The sequence below is a fragment of the Physeter macrocephalus genome, chromosome 1 (assembly GCF_002837175.3).
Source record: "Physeter macrocephalus isolate SW-GA chromosome 1, ASM283717v5, whole genome shotgun sequence".
Lineage (NCBI taxonomy): Eukaryota > Metazoa > Chordata > Mammalia > Artiodactyla > Physeteridae > Physeter > Physeter macrocephalus.
The window spans coordinates 25,699,879-25,724,938 of NC_041214.2; the positions used below are offsets into that span (position 1 = coordinate 25,699,879).

At 36.5% G+C, this 25,060-nt stretch overlaps 1 protein-coding gene across 2 annotated transcripts in view; it reads right to left on the reverse strand.

Moving 5' to 3' along the window:
• The window catches only part of TRPC1 (transient receptor potential cation channel subfamily C member 1), a 63,653-nt gene extending 39,425 nt beyond the window's left edge, over positions 1-24,228 (reverse strand). Inside the window, exons 1-4 of one of the 2 annotated variants that reach the window (XM_007126486.4) lie at positions 23,973-24,228; positions 13,150-13,304; positions 6,848-6,949; positions 2,671-2,873 (exon numbers count right to left, since the gene is read on the reverse strand). In XM_007126486.4, the coding sequence (XP_007126548.1) occupies positions 2,671-2,873; positions 6,848-6,949; positions 13,150-13,304; positions 23,973-24,147 (635 nt within the window). In that variant the 5' untranslated portion in view covers positions 24,148-24,228. The remainder of the gene's footprint in view (positions 1-2,670; positions 2,874-6,847; positions 6,950-13,149; positions 13,305-23,972) is intronic. The other variant, XM_007126487.4, reaches the window with a different exon arrangement.
• Positions 24,229-25,060: the final 832 nt, after the last annotated feature.

Below are 25,060 nucleotides of genomic sequence, written 5' to 3' on the forward strand. Positions count from 1 at the left end.
GAGGACCGCGTGCCGCAAAAAAAAAAAAAAAAAAAAAAAAAGTAATGGTGGGATATGAAGAGGTCAGTGATTTCACTACACAAAATATATGAATAAAAATGGACAAAATTTTTTTAAAAATCAACTATTTCAGGTCACTGGAAATTGTCAGTTGAGAATCAATTATTGGAAAACTGCCAGAGCTTCAGGTAGGAATGGCTGGAATCTGCGGCCTTCTCACCTGAGGCTACCTCTTCAACTCTGCCTCCAGTTCACTCAATGAGAACTGCAGTTTTCCAGCCTGAAGCTGGTAAATCTGTATCTTTGTGCTAAAGGGGTAAAAATCAATTCATTGGGAAGCAAAAACCTACAGCTCTGCTGGCTGAAAGGATTAGACTTAGTAGAGACGAACAAGGAAAACCTGCAGCTTTGCAAGACCAAGCTTGCAGTCTGATTTGAGACCAAGAGTGGACCAATCAGAAATTTAATAGGGAGATCTTGGAAATGAGAAAAGATATACACGGATTCATATATAGTCTCCACAAATCCCTGGCTGACTAAAAAATTAGGCATGTGTGCCAAGCATCAGAAAGTCTGATAAAAAGAAAAAGACAGGGAACTCTTGAGAAATGGCTGCAACTTTGAATGCCTTCTCCAACTAACTCACAGACTGTTTGTGTCTTATATTCCACATACAAGTGAAATCATATGGTGTTTGTCTTTCTCCGTCTGACTTATCTCACTTAGCATAATGCCCTCAAGCTGCATCATGTTGTTGCAAATGGCAAGACTGTTATCACCTGGCGCTGCATCATCTCTGAAATTTAAAACCCAACATATTAGAAATACAGATTGCCTCTTCCTTATTGCTAGTATACTGACTCTTCAACGTCACTGAAACCTTTACCATCCCTTTTCTCCTGCAGGTCTGCTTAGCAATTCCTGGAAATGACTTCAGTCAGATCCCTTTGACATTTGCTATAACTTGTTTTCTCAAACATCAATAACAAACTCTCTCAACATCTTCAACAAATATACCAGACCATCCCTAAATAAACCACACTCACATACTGTGTAAAATGCCTTTTACCTGTTAATTCTCATCCATACTTCAACACTGAGCTCAAGCCACAGCTCCTCTAAAAACTTTCAAAGCAAGCTTTTTCCACACCTCAAACCAAGACAGGTAAAGTGTTTTCTCCAGCTCCAACCCTCCACCTCCAACTGCTTAAACTACACACATATTTAATAAGCATACCTAATAATATTTAGTAATATTTGAAAAATATTTATATTTAATATTAATAAAGGATTTTAATACTAGAAGAAGTCTTAAAGATCATTTCTGCTTGTCATTTTATAGACTATTTTATTTTATTTGCCAAGCTGCACAGCTTGCAGGATCTTAGTTCCCTAACCAGGGACTGAAACCGCCCTGTCAACTTCACTGACACTGCCCTCGGCAGTGAAAGCACAGAGTCCTAATCACTGGATTGCCAGGGAATTTGCCATAAACTAGTCATTTTAAAACTAAAAAGTTAAATGAAATTGGCATAGCTATTAACCAGATCTTATCAAAGAGAAACTCACATCTCATTGTAAAATAGACTTGAAAATAGAGGGACTTCCCTGGTGGCGCAGTGGTTAAGAATTCGCCTGCCAATGCAGGAGACACAGGTACCAGCCCTGGTCTGGGAAGATCCCACATGCCGCGGAGCAACTAAGCCCATGCACCACAACTACTGAGCCTGTGCTCTAGAGCCAACACAGCCAAAAATAAATAAATTAATTAATAAAAAAAATACATAAAATTTCCAGTACAATCTCTGCAAGTAAACATTAAATTGATTCCCAGGAGACTTTTCCAATTTATGGATTTGTGACTATCTGTTGAAAGGTGAGGAAGGAGGGAGGGTGGGTGGTTTGCAGCTTTAAAGCTAATTTCAAATATACTGTACAACAATCCTTAACTAGAAAACAATGTCAACGGATGACCTGGGACTTCCAAACCACATTTTCTGTAGTAAATGCTATACTTGATACTATTTCAACTATATTTGACTACTATATAGATAATATATACATAAAGGCATAAGCTAAAAATTAGATTCTCAAGTCTAGCTCAGAACCATACACCTTATACAACATGCACATGTGTGATCTTGCTCAACCCATCCAAGAAGGGGTACTTCTTTCTTGTTCATTCACTCCTCAGTTGTTCTTAATATTTTTGACTGGGGAGAATGGGAAGAGAAAAAGACTCAAATACTGTGTGAGAGGGGAAAAAGAGGCATAACAGGTTGAATACCTAGTTAGTTAGATAATAGTTTTTATTTTCTTATAAATAAGACAGGAAGTAGTATCTCCACCCCTTCCAGTCCTTGGAAATTCTCTTAGATTAAAAAACTCTGCTTATTAAAAAGCAAATAGTGACCCCATCCCTGACCAGCAGAAGTATGAGATAAACCTTATTCATCATTTGAAATTTTTTCCTAATTATTCATCATTTAGTAAATACTTCTTTAAAATGCAGAACTCATCGTATTAAGCAAAGGAGCTAGAAGTTCGGCTTTCATCAGTCATCGTAGTACCATATTTCTTAAAGTAGACATAGAAAGAACAACAACAAAAACTTGATTGACATATACCTTACTGCATCACACATCTTAATTTAAACCTTAATTTTCTGACCTGGAATGTCGGAGGCTGTCCTTTTTGTTTTTTGCAGAACACAATGTACATTCACAGCCAACCGCATGGGGCTTAGGTAGAGATACATCCTGTTTTAACAGCATTGTAAGAATTTCATAGTTGTTACGATGAGCAGCTAAAATGACAGGTGCAACATCCATAGTTGTTGAATACTCAGGATTCTGAATTCGCTCCATTAGTTTCTGAAAAATATTTATATAAACGTCCACAAGTTCTTATTTGTGACTTCAAAAAAACATTTATTTTAAAAATGTAATGAAAAAAATTGAAGGCACAAAGAATATAAAAATTATTTTGAGGAATATGATAAACACTTGCCTAGGATCAAATCTTTTTTGAAACCTCAAAACTTAACTTTAGTTAATAAATGCAATATAATCATACAGACAAAATCTTCAATAGGAAATGTTCATACAGCCAGACTTCTGTTTTCCTAACAAAGAAGAAGTGTGGATATCTAGAGAAATACTTTAGGAGAAAGTGTTTCATTTTCACAGGATTATGGAAACATGCATGACAAGGATAAAGAACAAGAATTTTAGAAAAACAATATAATGGAAAAACAGAAATGTTAAAAGTAGGCAAAATATAAATGCATGAGAAAAAAAATTTTAATTCCACCTCTATGGCAAAACCTTGCCACATTGATAGCAATGAAGTTACTTGAAAGGAATAAGTAAATAGGAGGCACTCTTCATTTTGTGTAATTCTCTACATATTCTCAAACACCACCTATACTACTTCCTGTTACAAATGCACAAAAACACTAGCAATCGTAGCTACTGGAACTATTAGGCAGTTTACATTTATCATCTCATTTAATCCCCACAATAGCCTGCAAAATTGAACATTATAATCCCCATGAAGAAACTGAGGCTCAGAGAAGTTAATGTGCCCGAGCTACACAACGGAGTGGCAAAGTGCAGACAGACCCCAGTTGAGTGTTACTCTGGAGGCTGAGCTCCTTTCACATGGGCTCATGCCTGGTGATTGCATGACACGAGGAAAGAAACATTACTAAATAAAGAGCAGGATTAAATAAAGAAGGTTGACTATTTTATGACTATTACATATTCTTTCTAATACTTATCACTTTTTCACAGATGTTTTCCTGTGAGCTGTTTGATTCCATAGTATAAGCTCATCAAGTTCACCGTTCATTTTTGTAATTTTTATTAACATTGTAAAAGTAGTGCACACATTATAAAATATCTGAAAAATATGCAAAAGCAGAATAAAAATGCCCATATTCCTACTACCCAAAACATTTTACAGTATTTCCTTTTAGTCCTTTCTCCACCACACACGCTTTTTAAGGGCAACTTTGGCATGAATGACTTGGCACCAATGATTAAAAACAATGGTCCTTAATATTTTGAAGATCAAGGACCCTTATAATGATCTCGTAAAGCTATAACCCAGAATCTTCTGGAAAAAAAATTCATGTACAGAATTTTGCATGCAATTTAAGGAAGTTCATAGACTCTATGTTCAAGATATTTTATTTTGCTAATATAAATAATACTACCACAAACATCTTTATGAATACAGCTTTTTCAAAATTCAGGATTATCTCATTAACATAGAACCCCTGAAGTGGAATTATAGGTCTGAAGGCCATGAACAATTTTGAAGCTGTGTATACATATTATCAAAGCCCTTTTAATAGTTTATATTACCAATAATATAGGAATGTACCCACCCACTAAGGTTTACTCACCAGCACTGAGCATGATCACTCCCAATTTATGAGTGAAAAAACTATCATGAAATATTACTTTTCTTTTATTACTGGTAAATTTTAGTATTTTCTGACATTCTTATCTTTTTATTCCTCTTTTATGAATAGTTTGTTTATACACTTCCCATCTATTTATTGGGGACTTCAAATTAATGAATTTATTTTAAAATTACAGAAAAATCTAAAAATTTACTCCATTCCCCCTAATTACAAAAAAAGAGGTTATAAAGAAGAGAAAATCATATTTAATCCCTTAAGAAAAAAAATGGTCCTTACTTTTCCTATGAAACATAATTAACTGTATGAAAAACACTATTAGAGATAGATGATTAAAGTTCCTAATTTCAATGCTCATAATCTACATACTATCAAAAAAACCTGTATTTAAAAGTGAAAATTTATCAAAAGACAATTTTGATAAGCCAAGAATATACAATGAATTCACTGAGATGGTAGAAAAAAAAAAAGTGTATAAAAATATTTGATACTGCCTGTCCAGTTGTAATGAGGCCATTAAAATGTGATCTTGTCACTGGAAGTATTCAGGCAAAGGCTGGATAGCTTTCTTTGTTAGAGATAGTGTAAAAAGTGTACTTTCATTGAGTAGGTGAGGACTGCCCACCCTTACAACTCAGTATTCGATTGGCAGTGGCAGTGGTGATGAAATGATATCAGTCAGTTGCTGCAATACCCTGGCACACTACACTCACCCTCCACAAGAGTGTAAATGGATTAAAAGGCTAGAAGGTGGAATAGGTATACCAAAATATACTAGTAACTGCAGGATAGGTGTCAGAAAATTGAATAGGATTTCTGATCATTTCTGATCTTTTGGATAGGAGTTATATTATTGGCCCTTTTTTCTCTACTCTTGTTGGCTGCTTACCACCACTTCAACTAGTTAGAACTATCCTCTGGAGAAAGTCATGCTTACACAAACTTTGTAATAGTTTAAATGAGAGAAAAATATTTCAGTTAATATACGATAAAGTATGCAATTTAGGGGAGCTTCTCTTCGTTCTCAGAAAATGGCAGATAATTTGCAACCAATTTATAATTCTTTCTTAAAACAATATTTTTCTTCTGAGTATAGCCAGTTTACACTCCCAGAAATTATTTTTACTGATTGTTTTACTACATCCTCACCAATAATGAATGTTATAACTTTAAAATTTTGATACACAACAAATATCTCATTTTTACAGTAGAATTTAATTATTAGTGACTATCTTCCTAGTTACAAAACCAATAAAGAAAAATTTAAAAGTAAGGAAAAATATCCTTAATTTGGCAATGTGATGACTGCTGTTAGGTAACATTTTGCTACATTTCCATACAGTTCCTTTTCTGTGCATATTTTTAATCTCAGATCATATTATATGTACAGTTTACTATTCTCATTTTTTCCCTTCTGTATCATATTTTTTCATGTTCCTAATTATTCCTTTAAAAAATATCATGTTAATATATATGTAATTATTTATGTTTCCAATCTTCTATTTTGGGATGTTTAGATTGTGTCACATGGTTTTTTCATTGCTACAAATAAGATTACAAGTAACATTTCTGTTCATATTTCTGACCATTTCCTTGACAAATTCCTAGAGGAGGAAGCACTAGGTTCAAGAATATGAACATCTTTCTTGTTTATGACATATCCTGCCAAACTGCTTTTCAAAATACCCTCTTCCAGTGGTGTATGAGATTGTACTACACCTTTGCCATCAATGGTTATTAGTTTTTAAAAAAAACTTTGCTGTTTGATAAGCAAAAATTAGCACCTAGTATTTGATTATTAGTAAGATTTAATATTTTGTACTTTCTTTTGAGATTTTTCCATGTCTTTTATTGATTTTGATGTTTTTCATCAATTCATCTAATATTAAGATTATGAATTTGAGATATATGTTGGAAATATCTTTTGAAAGTTATCCATCTGCTTTCTAAATTTTGCCTGATGTCTTGATTCTAGAAGTTTAACTTCTATACAGCCAAAGGCTGTGCCACTGATTTTTCTCCAAAGTCCTTCCCTCCCAGTCCGTTAAATATTCACCTACATTTTCTTCCAGTTCTATGGTTTCACTGTTTATATTTAACTTTTAAATGCACCTGGAAGCTAATCTGTATTTTCAACTTAACCTGCAGAATGTTCCAAACTAAAAATACTGGATCACACTGGCAAAACTATATAGAAATATCATGAATTTTAAGAAGGTTTCCTGAGAACAACATTAATTATTCTTGCAAATCTCTACTTACTTTAAAGCAATATTTTACAGAGTAAAAAAAAAAAAAAAAAAAATCTATTTCTTTAAAACAAAGCAAATTGGAGGGGAGGGAGAAAAAAATGGCAGTGGGGCAGGAGATCTATTTTGGTTTAAAAATCCAAATTAATAAATATTTAAGAGTACTAACTACTATAGTTGGTCTTGATGATCGTTTTGGTCGATGATTAAGTAGTATATCAACAGCTCCCACTACTTCAGAGTCGATTGCCACCAAAAGTGCATCTGCGGACTTTAAAAAAAAAAAAAGGTTAAAAATGAAAATGGAGGATAAAAAGGTAAACTATTTATTTTTATTAATTCATAAATAAAACTTTTTTTAAATTTAAACTGTATTATATACAGTAATACTGAATTTTTAAAAATTTAGACTGTCCAAATAGTACATTTGCTAGCCTTGGCAGTACTTCAGTGTACCACAACACACATATTTTTGTCCTGGTTTCACTGAATGAGCTGGTAAAATAATGAATGCTTGATAGTGGGGTTTATTAATGAAACAGTGCTGATCTATGCAGTATTAGTTGACATGTTATTTTTTTCAAGATGTTTACTCTTGAACTTTGGACCAAAAGAAACTTCATCACTCCAAATCTATAAAAGAAATTGCCAAGAACAATTACTACAGGTAAAGGATTGTTTTCTGTCTGATAAAAATGATAATCAATGCAACCATGAGGCTAGGGGACAATGAAAAATATGTTAACAGAAGGCAGAGCCCCTCTGTTCTCATCTTTAAAGCACACATGGCTGACTGAAATGGTACAAATATGGCATTAATATTAGCAATCTTTTTCTTTTTTTTGGTGGTGCCACACTGATTGCGGGATCTTAGTTCGCTGACCAGGGATCGAACCCAGGCCACAGCAGTGAAAGCGCCGAGTCCTAACCACTGGACCACCAGGAAATTCCCAACATTAGCAATCTTATCAAGTAAAAATCACAAAGAACTAGGATACCAATGTCCTTAGAGACAAGCGGGAGAAGTGACTTTATAGTTTTACTCCCAAACTATAGGTCATTTTGAAGCTGCAACTTTGACAGGAGGAAAAAGTAAATAAATAGAAGCTGAGGAAATGGAGATTTTTCAACTTTTCAATATAACAAACTCTTCAGTCCTATTGTGATACTTGGCAAGTGAGACATCAGGTTTGGGGTTTCTTTTTGTTTTGCCTTGTTTTGTTTTTTAAGGAAAACCATAAAGGCAGAAGCAAAAAGTGGGGATAGGTAATGATTTAATCTAAGAAAATACCCTGATTATTTAAAAATGTACCCTGCACATTTTTAAAGTAATGTTTAACAACTATTTAAATCAATATTCTCTCCCATGGAAATGAAATTATAACAGAACTTTAATATTCTTTGTATCTGAAAAGAAAGCTTTCATCCACTTTCTCTAGATGTCAAAAACAGGACTAAAAATGGCAGACTTTATCTGGATGTCTAAAAATAGGACTAAGCACCCTTAATAATTGGGTTGGGGTCACATTCAACCATTAGGAACTGCCTATGTATTCCTACAGGAAAAACTCCCCACCCTCATGGGAAATTTAATTCATTATTTTATCCCTTAAACATTTTAGGGTTCACTGGGCTGTAGCCTATTCTTTAAAAGCTAGCACTATTATTCTTCTGCTTTACAAACGTTTCTCTTCAGTTTTTACTGTACTTGGTCAGGTGAAGCAAACAAGCAAAAAGAACCATGTGTTCGTTACTACTAAACAGTTCATTCATGGTTTTTAATTTTAACCTATAAAGCTAACTACAGTAATGCCACTGCTCTCAAAGTCAAAACACCAGGCAACTCCAATCATCTGAAACACAGCCATGGATCTAGCTGCAAATTTCTCCCCAAACCACACTGAGCTGTCACAAACTAACTTCATGGGCATTATTTCCTAGAAGCAACTGCCTCACCCACACCGACTTAGAGTTGTCTATAAATGACAGACACCTGGCCTTCCCAAGTACCCTTCAGGCTAGATTAAAACCAACAAAGAAGAGAGGAAGGATGAAAAACGGCTAAAAGTTGATCATTGAGAAGATAAAATATCAGCATAGCAAAATCACTATCAATACAAAGCAGTCTGAAGCCACTTAATGTAAGGGAAAACATGTCAATAGTTTCAGACTATATGAAGCAAAGTAAAATGATTAAACTCTCAATGATTCCCAGTTACGATGGTAAAGTTAAATTATATTCAGATATACTATTCAGTAAAGAATAAAGAAAGATTCATGTTAAATCTTTCAAGGCTTAAAAGGATAAGCTTCAGGTATAAAAAAAATTATGTAAAAAAAGTCATGTAAGGAGTTGCCCTGGACTTATTCTGCACAATGCTGTTACTTGATATATCAAAGGCAGCTCTGAAGGGAAAAATGTTTTAAATTATTTTTTAAGTATCTCTAGGTATACAAATGTCCTCATTAGTTTTGCTTCCTAATTTTTCACAGATATTTGACCATTCTTTATTAAAATCTATTCAGTACACACCTACTATGTATTAATGAGGTTACTATCTCCTTTCTCACCTCAGAATTTGTCTTTTCAACAATTCCCATACTCTCTCCTCTAAGCTCAGATACTCATTTATTTCCTTCCTTCCCAAAGCTAAATTTTCCACATAGGTATTCTATTTAGTGCTCTGGTCTTCTACAGGACCTTGGTCCTTCCTGTCCCAGCCCTCGCCTCCCCAAACCTCCCAAAACATGAAATACTTCCTCACTCTTTGCTAATTGACCTGATCCTCTCTTTCTCTCACCACTAGAGTTTTCTTTCTCTCACTCTCACTCTCAAACTCACACGTGTCATTTTCTCTAATTCTACTGATGACAGTTTCAAAATCCAAAGGCCTTTCCTACCATTTTCCTTGATTTCTCAGCAATGTAATAAAACCGTTTCTTTGGTTTTCACAACGTTGTGTATCCTAACTCCTTTAATGAAACCCTTTCTTTCTAATGCCCTTTTTTAATGTAGATGCTCCCTGAGAAAGAACCAGCACTAGTTGTTTGCTCTTCTCTATGATTTCATCCACTCTCATGTCGGGTCATCTCCATGGCCACGACTGCTGTATCTCTCCAGCCCAACCTCTCCCTAGAGATGTCAGCTTTCCACTGGAAACTGCCTGATAGCCCCAAAATAAACAAGGCTAAAACCAGAATTCACAGTTCTCTGCCCCAAGATTGACTTCTCTTCTTAACTTCCTGTTTTTCTTGCATCATTCTCCCAGTAACCCATGTTTAAGATTTTCAAATCATCTTGGACTCCTTCTCAATCCCCCCGTCCAAATTTAAATACTCACTAAGTTCTATCAATTCTTCCTTCATAACACTTCTCACATCTGCCATTTTTTTCCCTATTCTTATAGCCACTATTCCAGTTCAGGCTTTAACCTCTTCACATTTGGATTATTATAAAAACTGCTCACCCAAGCTATTTATAGCCTTCCCCACTACCCTTTTTTTAATCTGTACTGAACACAGCCACTAGATTAGTTTTTCTAAAATACCATTGGACACATCACATCCTTCCTCAAAAATCATTTAATGATCTCACTATCTATCATATAAAAGCCAAATTCCTTAGACTGGCATTCAAGCCCTTTTCATCAGTTTTGTCTTAGTTATTTTTCCAGATATTTTCCACTACTATCCAACCCAAATATTTTGTTCAAAAAGGCTAAGTCAATTCACTGTCTCAAGAATATACATTTACATGCCTTTGTTTACATCCTTCTCCACCTCCTGTTCCCACCTATCTACACATTGTTTTACAGTAGTTTTAGGTAGCAGGTAAAAGCAGGGACTCTGGAGCCAGAACCTGGGTTCAGATTCCAGATCTGGCATTTACGGAGTAACTTTGGGCATGTTACTGAAACCTTATGTACCATGGTTTCCTCCTCTATAAAATGGGGATAATAATAGCACCTATCTCATAGAACTGTTGTAAGGATTAAGGAAGTGAATATATTTAAGATTCCTGTCACACAGTAGAACTACATAAATATTATCAATTATTAATATTTCAAGGCTGAGCTCAACTGCCATTCTTCCATGAAACCTTCCTTGCTAGCTCTAAACCACAGTGATCTTCTCTTTCCTATGTCTCCAAAACATTTATTGTGAACCACAAAAGTTTAAGTATAAAACAGGGTTTCTCAATGGTGGCACTATTGACATTTGAGGCCAGATAATTCGTTATTGTGGGGGGCTGTCCTGTTCACTGTAGGATGATTAGCAGCGCCCTTACCTTCTACCCGCCAGACGCCAGTACTAACCCACCCCCAAGCTGCAAAACCAAAAATGTTCCCAGACATTGCCAAATGTCCCCTAAGGGACAAAACTGCCGGTTGAGAGCCACTAGTATAACACAAGATAAAATACATGAAAGCACTTTGTAACCTCAAAGCGACATACAAGGGTCAAGTACTATTACCACTCAGCACTTATGAAATATACTTTTGTATCATTTGATTGATTTAAAATTCATATGCACTTTCATTGTCCAATTGGTTTTAACATCCTTTAGTACAGAACTCATGTTTTACATATTCATTTCCACAATCACACCCAACCAGAGGCCTTGGACATCTGTTGACTGACAGATAAGACATAGGTAATTTAAGACGGCACACAGTGAACTGGAAAGAGCATGGGATTTGCAGTCAAAAGGTTAGCATCAAATCTTAGCTTTGCCCTTACTTATTTTAGAACTTTGGGCAATTCATTACAGTCTATGAGCCTCAGTTTTCTGACCTATAAAAAATATAACATCTAGACAGTCTGGCTATGATGTTCAAATGTGATCAGGTATGTGAAAGAACCATGTATATCGCAGAAATTTTATATACATAGAATCTTACATGTAAAAAGACAAAATGATTACTATATCAATACCCTAATACCTCTTTTACATAGAATCATCAGAGACTTTCTTTGCGACATTATTTTATAGGTAACTGAAGCTTATGCCTTTAAGTGTTTAACTTTGAAATTTAAACAAATTTGATGGAAGTTTTCTGCTTTCAGAAGTACTATATATATTCTTCTTTCTTCTAAAGTAATACGTACTGAGTATAATTTAACTTTCCTTTACTGACTCTGGCCCATTGTCATAAACATCAATTACCACTCTAACATACAGTTCCCTTAGAGATTAACAGGTATCTAATGCATTGACCTCTTTAAATAGAGTCAGAGGTACTGTGCCTAATTTTTTTCTGCTGCAGCCTCACGCCCTTTCTGTTGCCCCTGTAATTCTCTATGGATTAGAAAACTAAGTTAAGTTTGTTAAAGTGGAATCTAAAGTAAGAAAAAACAGATTTTGAAGGAGGACTCCAGAATTACTCCTATGATAAAGCTCATAAATGGGAAACTTCACCGCATCTACCCTGGCTGCTCAGAGGTATTTTTCACTTACTTCCTGGTTCTCGGGGGTGTTCTGGATAAATGAAATTTCTGGGAAAGCAACTTATTTCTACTCTAAATATGTATACATAGAGACAGTACCACATGTTTTAATACATATATATGTATTATATTTATATACATAATAGAAACGTACATAGGACTAACCTACTTATTTTTTAAAAATCTTCCATGAGTGCTTCCTGATACCACTCCCAAAAAGTCTCATTAGTTTAAAGTTACAAAAGAGCAAAGAACCATACTGTTTGAAAGAAAAAAAAGAGCCAGAATTCATATGCTAAGTCCCATCATAAGCAAACCAAAAAGGAAGGAAAATAATATTATTAAATTTCCTTCCGATTTCTTAACTGAATTCTTTCAAGACATACACATGCCTGCTTTTTTACACGAACTGATATGAAGACAAGCAGAAAGGTCAATGTTTTCCAGTTTAAAAAAATCCATTCACCTTTAGCTATAAACAAACACTAAATTTCAGACAAAAAGGACAATTTAATAAAACTTTGGAGAAAATCAAATTGAAAATTGCTTTGTTAAGTGAGGAGTATTCTGTTTTTATGCTTGTAAATTATATGGGCCACAGAAATACCTGTTCCCCTGACACTTCCAGAACACTTGTACTATTTTTAGATATATAAGGTAAATAGTAATATAAGAATGTAAGTAATAAAAACAAAGTCATCTTTAATAAGTCATGATAATTTACCTCTGTTGGATGGTTTAAAACATATAAGGGGCAGGAGTGAAAGTTGGGAAGAAAAAGATAAATCAAGTCAAAATACTATGCTTTTTTAAAAATGGTTTTTTTGGTTTGTTTTCAAATTTATAGTAGCTCAAAACAAAATAAAAGGTGAAAGAAAAAGAGAAGAAAAATAGAGAGGGAAAGGAAGGAAAGAAGGAAAAAAGGAAGGAAGGAAGGGAGGAAGGAAACTAGAAAGAAAGGAGAAAACATGGCATATCTAACAGTACTTAGAAGCTACTGGATAAAATTATCTAGCCTTGTACCTGACAACCGTAGTCCAAAAGAAGCTGCAGTATATCCAAGTTTTCGTTTTCAATAGTTATGGTAACAGCATTTCTCCCAAGCACATCTACGCAATTTATGTTCAAGTCACCTGAACTGTTTTCCTCCAAAATCTTTTTAACCATATAATAGTCACCTAAATAACAATATACAAACATAATTTAATATCCATGACATATTAAATAAGAATGACTGTAAAGAAAACTTAGCCTGTTGATTTAAAAGATTAAAAAGTGTAAACTCATTTTTGTATATGGAAATGTGCAAAGAAAATGTGAGCATTTCCTTGCTGAAAACTTATACCCTGATAAAAGAATATGTACATCAGTTGCAAATATAAAAGGGAGAAAAAATTTAAATGTACAGTTTAAAGTAAAAGTTGTTTAAAATTCATAACTGATTGATTATAAGGAGAAGAACTTTCAGAAGATATTTAAAGTAATAAAGAATGTCTAAAAACATAGACTGTCTGCTAGCAAAATAAGATATAAGCTTAAAGGATTTAAGTTTTATATCTCAAATACATACACACATTTAATTGTTAAATGGTTAAAAACGAGATCTAGTAATAAGTGGAGGATGTTATGAAGAGGTTTTACAGGCGAAAATACTTTGGAAAAGCAGTGTGAACGCGTATATGCTTGCGGGTATGTATAGTAAAAGGGAAAGATGTCCGAAATTCCTAGTCTCCTCCCCACTCTCCCAACACACACACACACACACACACACACACACACACACACACACACACACACACACACACACACATACCCCCCTCATTAATGAAGCTGTTTAGATTAAATAACGACAGAATATTCAGCTCACAAAACTCTTAAGTAAGACTATGACTAATGCTGGTAGAGGCCAATGTCAGAACATTTCAAAGCGAAATTTGACCTGTCCTGGTTATGCAGATCAGCTTCTGCCTCACTCTACCCCACAACAAAACAGCTAACTCATGGGGGGAAATAAGAATAATTATGGAGGTAATCATTTTCCCAGAGGGCCCACTATACTTGTCTGCTAACCAGCTGGTGCAGCAGGTAAAAGGGGAATAAATCAAAAGAGAAATGCTAATTAAATGGAGAAAGAAAGCAAAGTGGGTTTTGTTTTATTTCATCTTACTTTTTAAACATACAATGAATAAATGATTTTAAGTGACTTGCAAATATAGCTGTTCCTTGGAAGTCTATGAATAAGAAACAGGAAAAGAACAATCAGAGTGGAAATCAGAAAGAAAAAAAATGATTTCATGATACAGAAAGAGAAAATTCTAAAACTGGACTAAATGAGTGAATAACAAAGAAAGGTACCAAGATTTTTTTGGTTAAAATTTCAAATAAATTATGCTATTATTTTTAACCAGTGACTTTAAAGTCCCCACACATTTTGGAAGATGTTGAATGGTAGTTTTCTTGATGGTGTATTTCGTTAGTTCCCTCAAGAAGAAAACTAGTCACAAAAAGAAATTATTTCCTCATAGAACTACTAATTAATATTTAGACACTAATGTTCCATGGCAAAAAACTTATCAAACACTTCACAAAGTTGAACCAATAAGAACATGCAGATAGATCAGTGAAAACTTAGCACTAATACTGTAAAATAACTTTAAAATCTTATTTCAGGTGAATTGATTTCAATATCTTAGTTGTAGGAGAATGCTACCCATAAAAACCCTTGCCCTATTTTCTTTGGTTTCAAGATGTGTCTGGGTGAGGATTAGATTTTATTTATCCTGCTTGAGACTCATTAGGCTTTCTGAAGCTAAGGACTATGCCCTTCATTCATATGCAATATTTTCAGCCATTCTCTCTTCAAATACTGCTTCATCCCCTTATTATTTTTTCTCCTATTGGAACTTCTTTAGACATTATGTTAGATTGTCCCATTCTAACTTGTGTCTCTAAAGATTTTTCTTCTCTCTCTCTTTCCTGCATTCTGGATAACTTCTTCAGATTTCTCTTCCACTTATTCCTCCTTAACTATTTCTGCTGATTATTCATTAATTTTATTTTTAATGACTACATTTTTTATTTCTCTAAGTTTTATTGGATTCCTTTCCAAATCTTTGATTTACTTTCTTATGTTTAAATTTCCTTATTTTAAGCTTTTTGTCATTTTAAACATACTTATTTTATGGTCTCTTTATAACAATTACCTAGGTCTTAGGGATTTAATCCTATTCGTTGTGTCTATTGTCATAATAGGTGGCTGTCTTCTGAATTTTTTAATTGGGTATTGCAAACTCAACTTCATGCAGGTTAACTGTGGGAAACTAGGCAGCCTAGTTTGAAAGCTTGCCCCACCGAGGATGTTTTGTGTTTGCTTCTTCCAGATAACTCAGAGGTTTTGCTACCCTATGAATCCTTTTTATACTAATTTCTCAGTTTAGGTTTTCCCAGATCAAGTAGGTAATATTAATTTAAACCCCAAGCCAACAAGAGGCAGAAGCATAGTTACGAGTTCTTAGGGAAGTCTTATTTGAAAGGTTCTTTGTAGTCTTGCTGTGCTGATGGACGGGTTCTTTTCCTCATCTACCCCTTTGCCAAAAGTGTAGTCCTTTAAGGATTCTGGTTTCATGTTTGGATGTTGTTCCAATTCCCCCACTTTGTACAAACTCAAGGCTTTGTAACCTGTTTCCACAAGGGCATTAAAATTCAAATCCCATCAATGCCCAGACTAATAACTCTTGCTCCCATCCACGGAGCAGTCAAATGTCAACTCACACACTCCTCTGTTTTTCAGTCTTTTCTTTACGTTTGAATCTGTTTTTCCTTACTTTCCTGAAAGCTCAGCTGTTCACTTAAATGTATGTCTATTATATTTTATCTAGCATTTCTAGGTGATTTAAAACAGAAGGATTTTCAGATTATTTAGTCAGCCATATTGCTAGAGACTGAAAAGTATAGAGAGCTGTATAAATATAATTCTTATAAAATTTTATAAATTTCACATACAGCAAAAGGTCAAAAACAACGGCTACACATTTTTAAAGTTTAGATTGCTGTTTAAAAAGTAATTGTATTGCAAATGTCAGACTCTACAGCTTTAAGGTTTCAAACACTATTCCCATTACAGTTAGGGGGCTATACAAGGAAAAAAAAAACCTTAGAAATCAAAACCAAATAAGTAATTTTCATCCCTAAAAATAATAAAAATGTCCACCCTGTCACGACTGACACACTCACGCAAATGAACAATTATAAACTATAGTCACAGAACCTATGGGAAACCTAGACTGGTTTCTAAGCATTCTACCTAAGTTTATATTTGCAAGCCATTTAAAACAATGTACTGTATTCAGAAAGCCCAGAACAGTCTTAATATTTAGGATGAGTGTATATGTAAGAAGAGGTGAGTAAATTTAAAATATATAGCAAGAAGCTAGTTATAGAGCAAGGATTACAAGTAAAAATGCCTTCTTGGGTCAGGCAAATTTAGAAATGTTTTTCATTTTACACTGAAGTTGCTTTTAATAGCTACATACATCTTTCATCTTTTAGAATATAACATATAGAAGGAAAGGCAACATGATCCATTTACTTTTTTGGCTAGATGGTTGTCTTTTTTTCAGTGAAGGAAAAAGAAACCTTTTCGATCAGTTCCACCAGTATCCAAATTCAACAGCAAAACTTCTCAGTCCCCTCTCCAGAGTATCTTCCATACTTATCCACTTGTACCCATGTACACTGTAACCCCCAGTTCAAGACACCATCATCTCTCTCCTGGACTCTGCATTAACGTCTTTACTGATGCAGCTGCCTACACTCTAGTACAGGGGTCAACAAACTTTTTCTATAAAGGGCCATAGAGTAAATATTTAGGTTTGGGGGGGCCATATCATCCCAGTTGCAAACACTCAACTCTGCTCTTGCAGCACCAAAGTGGCCACAGACCAAATGTACACAATGAGCTCCAATGTGTTCCAATAAATATTTATGGACACTCAAGTTTGAATTCATATAATTTTCACGTTATGAAATATTATTCTTCTTTTGATTTATTCCCAACCATTTGAAATGTAAAATATAAAAATCATTCTTGGGGCTTCCTTGGTGGCGCAGTGGTTTAGAGTCCGCCCGCCGATGCAGGGAACGCGGGTTCGTGCCCCGGTCCGGGAGGATCCCACATGCCGCGGAGCGGCTGGTGAGCCATGGCCGCTGAGCCTGCGCGTCCGGAGCCTGTGCTCCGCAACAGGAGAGGCCACGACAGTGAGAGGCCCGCGTACCGCAAAGAAAAAAAAAAATCATTCTTAGCTCACAGGCCTTCCAAAAATAGGTGGTGGGTGGATTTGGCCTGTGGGCTGTAGTCTGCCCACCTCTACTCCAGCACCACCTCTTTAATCCACTCTCCACTCAGCATTCACAGTGATCATTTTAAAATTCAAATCATATCAGGTTTTCAATCCTCAAGATTTTTAATCACACTTTAAATGCCACAATCTTTTCGTGGCTTACTAAGCCTTATGGGACCTGGGCCTTACTATCATTCTGTCTTTACCTTGTTGCCACTCTCCCACTTACCCACTATGATCTTTCTACACCAATGTTTCCCAAACTGCAGGTTGAAACCCATTAGCAGTCTTGAAATCAATGTAGTGAGTCCTAACCAACAATTTTTAAAAATGAAATAGTATATAAAAATACTGTTGTAATCCCATGGATCCTTAGCAACAAATTCACCCTGGCCAACTTGAGAAAGACAGTGGAGATATGTTATAGTATCAGTGAAGAACTGGTAATCATCTTTTCTTCATTGGCATCTCATTTTATTTTCTGACATATGATGGTAAATTTCAACATCACTGAAATCAGAGTATTAATGTCAGTCAGTTTAATTTTATAGTAACCAAATTTTCAGTTAGTTGTAAAGTATTGGAGAATTTATCTGTCAAAAAATCTGTAAAGTTTTTCAAACAAACTTTTTGATTATGGCAACTGCAACATTCTTACTGAACTATTACTAAAGACACTTAAAACAGAAGATTTTATTATTAAGAGGAAAAAGAATGATGAAGTAAAAAAATACAAAGCCATGATCAAATTCAATTGTTGGATCTGGAAATATAAATAGTGACAATACTGATTAAAATGTTAACTCTACAGCAAACTTCAAATTAGTTTGAACCAAATACTAAAAAGAAAAAAAAAAAAACACATGCAAGACTTTTAGAGTGAAGACAATTTAAAATGTAGTTTTACCAAATGTGCAAAACCCAATATTTATCATAGACCCCAACATGTTTGTAATCACATCGTTGTGGATGAAACCTTCAAAATTAGATACTCAGAAACATGGTATGCTGAACTGTCCGTAGTACTCTGAATATTTTTGGAAAAAGACAATTATTACTATAATTTCTTAGTCATTCATGTCTGTTAATTAAGACTATTAGCAATAATGAATATCACCTGGCAAAAGAGCAGACACTGCTGCAGGAAAAAATTATACTTATATCATAGAAGGTAATGCTGATTTTTTTAGACTAAATTAGTTTATAAATTAAAGATTATTAACATATTCTTGAATCTATTAGAAGCAATGTTTACTTTGTAATTAGAGTCTGGTATATGACTTGAGATCAAATTCAGTGATGTTACAAGCTGTATAAAACTTTAGTTAATATCAGGTATGCAGTAATACAGTTTCATAAAGGATTTATTGTGTTGCTTAAATTTAATCTCACATACATTTAAATTATACATATTTACAGAACTGAAAAAGTACACTATGGATCAATATAAATTAAGCTACAAAAAATATAAAAGGATTAGTGATGGAGCAACAAATATGACCAGAAAATAAACATAGGAGTTTTTTGGGTTTTTTTAAATTAACAGGAGCTATTAATAACAGTGCTGATCACCACTTTAGAGGTCACAAAGTTTTGGCATGCAAAGAAATTCCACTGAATCTCATAACTATACTGATATGGTATTGGAATTCTTTTAGTCCTGATAATTTGTTTAGGCTCTTAAAAGTCACTACTTACCTCTTAGTGATAGCTTTTGAACTCATTACATATTAAACTACTAATCCTAGATCTTAAACCTCTTAGTATCATTAAATATGGTGGTCAGTTATAAGGAAGATATTTCTAACACTGGAAGCATGGAAGAAGAGGAATTATTCTTAGGTTGCAACAATACCCATACAATAAAATTTAATCTTTTAACACCCTTCCCCAAAGTTTATAATATATTAGGTAAAGGGGTTTGGCTTGGGTTACATTTCTTTAACTGCCCAGATAATAGACTGACTGTATACTAAGAATATCCCATCTTCCAAATCATAAATAGGCCATTTAAGTTAAACTGAGCATTTGTTTCTGCCCTTCAGACAGATCTATTAGGCACAAACATACTTTATTTCCCTTACTGCTCCTCACAAGAGCACAAGAGAGAATCTCCATTACAGAAGAAGCTACTAAAGGATAGGGATGTAGTCAGTTATTTCTTGATAAAGCACCTTTCTCCAGTGTCCTAACAAAATTAACCTGATAAATAGTCAGATGATGAATTACAGAAAACACCACCAAGTTAAAAATGAAATAAAGAAGCACATTTCTGTAATCACTACAAAGAAATGCCAGTATTATACTACTATGAAGCAGCTAGCTGCTCAATGATTAGCCTCTTATAATAAAACTATCCACCAAGATTCTGGTGATTTAAGAGTCTTTTTTGTTAAAATAAAGATGAACCATACACTACGGCACCACTGGTGATTTGAAAAACTCTCCTGTACAAAATACTAAAATGCTTAAATACTAATGACAATTTGTGAAATGCCTGTAGTATTTTGTATATAGTACCCTCTTTGCCTCTCCTTTCTGCAAAGTTTTCTTCCCTCACAGCACATACCTCTTAACATCAGGTGTCCCTTGTCGACATAAAACTTCTTGGCGGTACCCAGTACTCTGCACTTTTTCTTCCCACTGCCATCCTCTCCAACCCCAAACACTTCAAAATCTCTTTTCAAACAGCTTTTTTAAAAAGTCCCATTAAATATATTAAATGCTATTAAAACAACAGCTTAATATTACTTCTCCCATAAATGTTACCCATTTCAAAAGCATGCTAAGCCAAAGGCATGCAAAGTTTAAGCAGAATTCAGGCATCAAAGCACCCTCCATACAATGCAGCAAATCAATACCACAAAGGTGACACAGATCTAGATTATTAGACTGAGCCCAAGAATAAAGGTGAAATTCAGCTCTCTCCATCCCTCCCGACTCCATGCTGAAATTTCAAGAAGGGCCTCCTGACTTATTTATTGCAAATCGAATTTCCTGAAAATGCTCTTCATGAAAAGTTGGCAGGGACTGAATCCAGACTGAATCCTTTCATCATTTTCTTTTTCTACACAAGAACTGATTACTGATCATCAGCAAATTAAAGGGTTCAATACTAAAGCTACCATCTACTCAACAGTTACTTTCAAAGAGGTGAATTAACAACTATATTTAGCTTAGGTGCTCCCTAAATAAAGGTATTAATTCTTTCTCCAGCCAGCAGGTCTGAAGTTAGACCCCTGTCTCCCACAAATAAAAGTGGCTCATTACCATACTAATTCTCAGTGTGAAAGGAAAAAGACTTGGGTGGTAAGAATCACTGCTTAATATTCCATAAAACAACACTCTTGTTTCAGCTCTTGTTTCAATTAACATTTACCTCTGAATTGCAGCATTCTACGTCTAAAAAGAATATGTGTACTTTCTGAGAATTTTATGTGGGGTGGGGGGCCAGACTTAGCTTTAGATAACTGGCACAGGAGCCTTCAATTCACTTTTTCTTCTAACTTTTACGAAAAAGAACCGATGTTACCTTTGAGATGATTCTGACCCACTTTCAAGATCAACAATAGCCACTATTAAGTCGCCACTACCTGGATCTGCGCTTGCCTAGATCTATTGGACTAATAATTTACATAAAAGCTAGCTGTACACACTATAAAATCAAACTATAAAATCGTTTTCTTTCCTTTTTTCTTTACTCCTTAATCTGTACACACCTTTCAAAGGGTCACCCATCCACTAACAAACACATGACCCCATCTCCACAATTTTTGCTTTAGGAATTTTCCTTAAGTGGAATACATTACAGACATTTTACACATGTAGTGTAAACCTGATAAATGAAAAAAGGATGAGAAACATATATGTTCTAGAGTGGATCTGCTCTTGTGCTATTAAAGCTTTTTACTTTTATTGGATAAATATAATCCATGGAAACCACAGTTAATAAAACATTCACAGAGAGCAAGTTTAATTTCCAATTAGTAAATCCAAATATGGATGTGTCTTTTCTAACACAAGTGCTTTTCATTCATTCAAATACAACTAGATCAAAACTTAATGGTTAAGAGTACAGGCTCAGGGGCTTCCCTGGTGGCGCAGTGGTTGCGCGTCCGCCTGCCGATGCAGGGGAACCGGGTTCGCGCCCCGGTCTGGGAGGATCCCACATGCCGCGGAGCGGCAGGAGTACAGACTCAAAATAGATCCTAGTTCTACTACTAACTAATGTAACTTTGGGCAAAGTAATTCTAAAATTTTGCTAAGCCTCATTTTCCTCATTCATAAAATGGGGATAACAACATCTGGCTCATGGGGTTGTGAGGATTAAATGAAATCATCTATGAAAAGCATATGCACTCTACCCCAAAAGCTGTCTCAGTCAATGTTTGCCATTTGGCTTGATGAAAGCTCCAAAGTAATAGTGGAAACTATAGCTACTTCAGGAAACTTTTCACTTTTAGATTTGGTTTGGGTAACGCTAAAAAAGGTTTAACAATATTAGTGAATATAAACAAGTAAACAAAAAAAAACTGCTATAACTCAAATATATTTTTTTCAGCATAAATGTATACCATAAGTACATGTAAGAAATAAGCAATTTTTCCAAATCTAACCTAAGAATTCATTTCAACATACCTGAAACAGAAAATACCTATTTAATCTCACTTGTTAAAAAATGTTTTAATTTATACGGGGAAAAAAAAGCATGCATATTTACTTTCCACCCTACCCCCAAAAGCCAAATCTCTCCAAGGATCTTAATGATGTTATAAAAGGGAAACTGAAGAAGAAAGAACATCAAGGCTATTTCAGCTGGCACTACTGGACAGGCTACAGAACTGTCATACATTCAAACTCTTCTGAGATATGTCATGCAATAATCCTAAATATACACACCATACAAGTACTTATTCGAGCTATGTTCCATTAGGACATTCCTCTGTCCTCAGTTTGACAGGAATATTAAATTGCCTTTCTTGACATAATTTCTGTTTGCTTTAAAATAACCATAGCTCAGTAAGCTGGGGTAGATGTAGCAGCCACTTACTAATTCTAGTACAACACAATCTGTTCCCTTCCTCTCTCAGAGAATTTTTGAAGGAAGAGAACTCAGACTATCCACTCTAGAAATACTAAATAATTTTACATAATCCACAGACAATGATATTTATGAGGTTATAGACATATATTCTACGTTTCTTCACATTTCCAAGACTGTATGAACCTGTCCATGGTGGACTTTCACAAATGCTTTCATAATATAATTTAATACTATTACATAAGATCATAAAAGGACTCATGATGGACAGGGGTGGACTTTGTTTATACATCAATGTGTTTTCAAAAAGTTGTGTAAATAAAATCCTATCTCAAAGCAGTAAAAGTGGTTAAGGAGGCTGTCATTTATTAAAAAAAAAAAAAACCACATACAGACAAAAAAATCCTCTGTACTTAATCTTTTCACAGTGTAAGTTGCCCTTTGGGTTTATGTTTTGGAAGTTTGCATGATCCTAAACATTTTTCCTAAGCAAGCATGGGCAATGGAAGGCAAGCTGAATAAATTTAGAAAGAGAAAATTTACAGCACTTTTTTTACACGTAGGAAATAAAAGCAGTCTTAGGGCAATCAATTTCCCATTCTTTTTATTATATTCATCAATAAAAAGCATGCTTAAGTGAGGAGACTTTGTTATGGCCATAAAAGTGATCGATTTCCAGATTTTTTTAAAAAACGAAAACGCATTAAATATATTCCACATTTTTGCCCTGTAATTATTTTGCACTACCTTTATTTCCCAAAGAAGGATGAGGAGCAATAAACCTTCCTCTCTAATAAAAAGCATGAACAAAGTTGTTCCATAAATTTGGAGAAACTCTGGAACTCAGGCAGAGTTCCTCATAAAGTGCTGTCTTTATGTCCACCTAGGATACTGACATACCTAATGCCATTCGACAGTCACTGAACACCAAGGCACCGGGTGGCTGGAGTTAAATAATACAAGTAAGGCTTTAAAGAAAAAAGAAAACAAAAAACCAGCTGAGAGCCCATAAGCAGGAGGAACCTTAAGCAAGGACATGGGATTTTTTCGGACTGAAAGGTTTAAAACTAGACAAAACCTCTGGGCTTCCAGAAAGAAAGAACTAAAGCCCCAAGCGGGAGACCAGGTCATTCAAGTGGTCAGTAGCGCAGGTGAGGCTGAAACCCTAGGGTCCCGGCCCCCACGACGCTACCTGAACACCTGACCGCACGAAAAGAGACCACCGGGCAGGGTCGCCGCCCCAGGTGCGGCGCTCGGAGGGCGCCACCCGCGGCTGCTCCCGCCCGACAGCTCTGCACTCACAAGGCAGAGGCGGTGCCGGGCAGCCCGGGCGGTGCAGCGGGCGCGGCGCGAACAGACGCTCGGCGCACGAGAAAGAGGGAGTGCCCCGAGTTGAGGCTGGGGAGAGGATGAGGGGTGTGAAGGACACGGGCATCCAGAAGCAGAGAAAGGGGCCTAGCTCTCACCCTTGTCGCACGCCAGCAAGAAAAGCTTCTCATTCAGGGTGTTCTCCTCCTTCACCTCCCGCACATCCTTCAGCGCCATCACCTCGTTCGGCGACGAAGAGGAGGATGGGGAGGAAGGCAGGGAGGAGGAGGAGGCGCCCGAAAGGTCCGTGCTCGGGTACAGGGCCGCCATCATCGCGGCCCATGAAGGGGGCAGGCCAGGAGACGGGGGCGGGGCCCCCACCAGCCCCGACCCCGACCCCAGCCCCGACCCCCGGCTGGAAAAGGGATGAGTCGTTCCCACGGCCGCCTCGGCGCGCGGCCCGTTGGCCCCGAAGGGCGTCGCCTCCCCACGGAGCCAGCACTCGCCCTCCACCGACAGCCCCAAATTGGTGGCGGCGCATGCGCGGCCCCGGGGCCAGCGCCCCCTCCCCAGCCGCCGGCGCCCAGGCCGAGCAGGTCCGCGCCCGTCCGGGGACGGCAGAGTGGCCCGCGCCAGGGCGGCAGCCGAGCGCGGGGCCGTGCCAGGAGCCGCAGGGGCCGCGCAGGGGGCGGCCCGGCCAGAGAGGAGGACGAAAATCGGTGGGAGAGGAGCTCCAAGAGGCGATTCTGCACCAGCCGGGCTCCAAGGTTGTAGAAACCGCCGACCGAGCTGCGCCCAGAGATGTTCGCGGCTCTCCTCACGTCATCTTCCGCTCGGTGAGAGCGACGACCACGGGGCGGGATCTGTGGTGGGCGGGACCTGGGGCGGAGGCGGGGTCCGCGAGCGCAGCGCCCCCTGGAAGGCTTCCAGCCTCGGAGGAAAAGGCGAATGGCCGGGTGTACCCTCTCCACAACCAGGTTGCAGGTTTGAGGTAATTTCCCCGCCGTCTCGGGCTGCACACAAGTTAAACATGCAGCGGGGTGGTTCACTGAGCCTCTGATGACTTAACGTTTAGTCGAAACCACCCCGTGGAATTGTCGAATTATTGCATATTCCTTTGTCCTCTGCCTAAAGCAGAAAGGACAGGGCCCTCGCCACGCCACCGGACCTGTGTTGTCTGTGTGTAATTATGTTGGGCTAGCTACCCTTGTTCCTAAAACTGTATTTTAAAAAAAAACAACTCCTT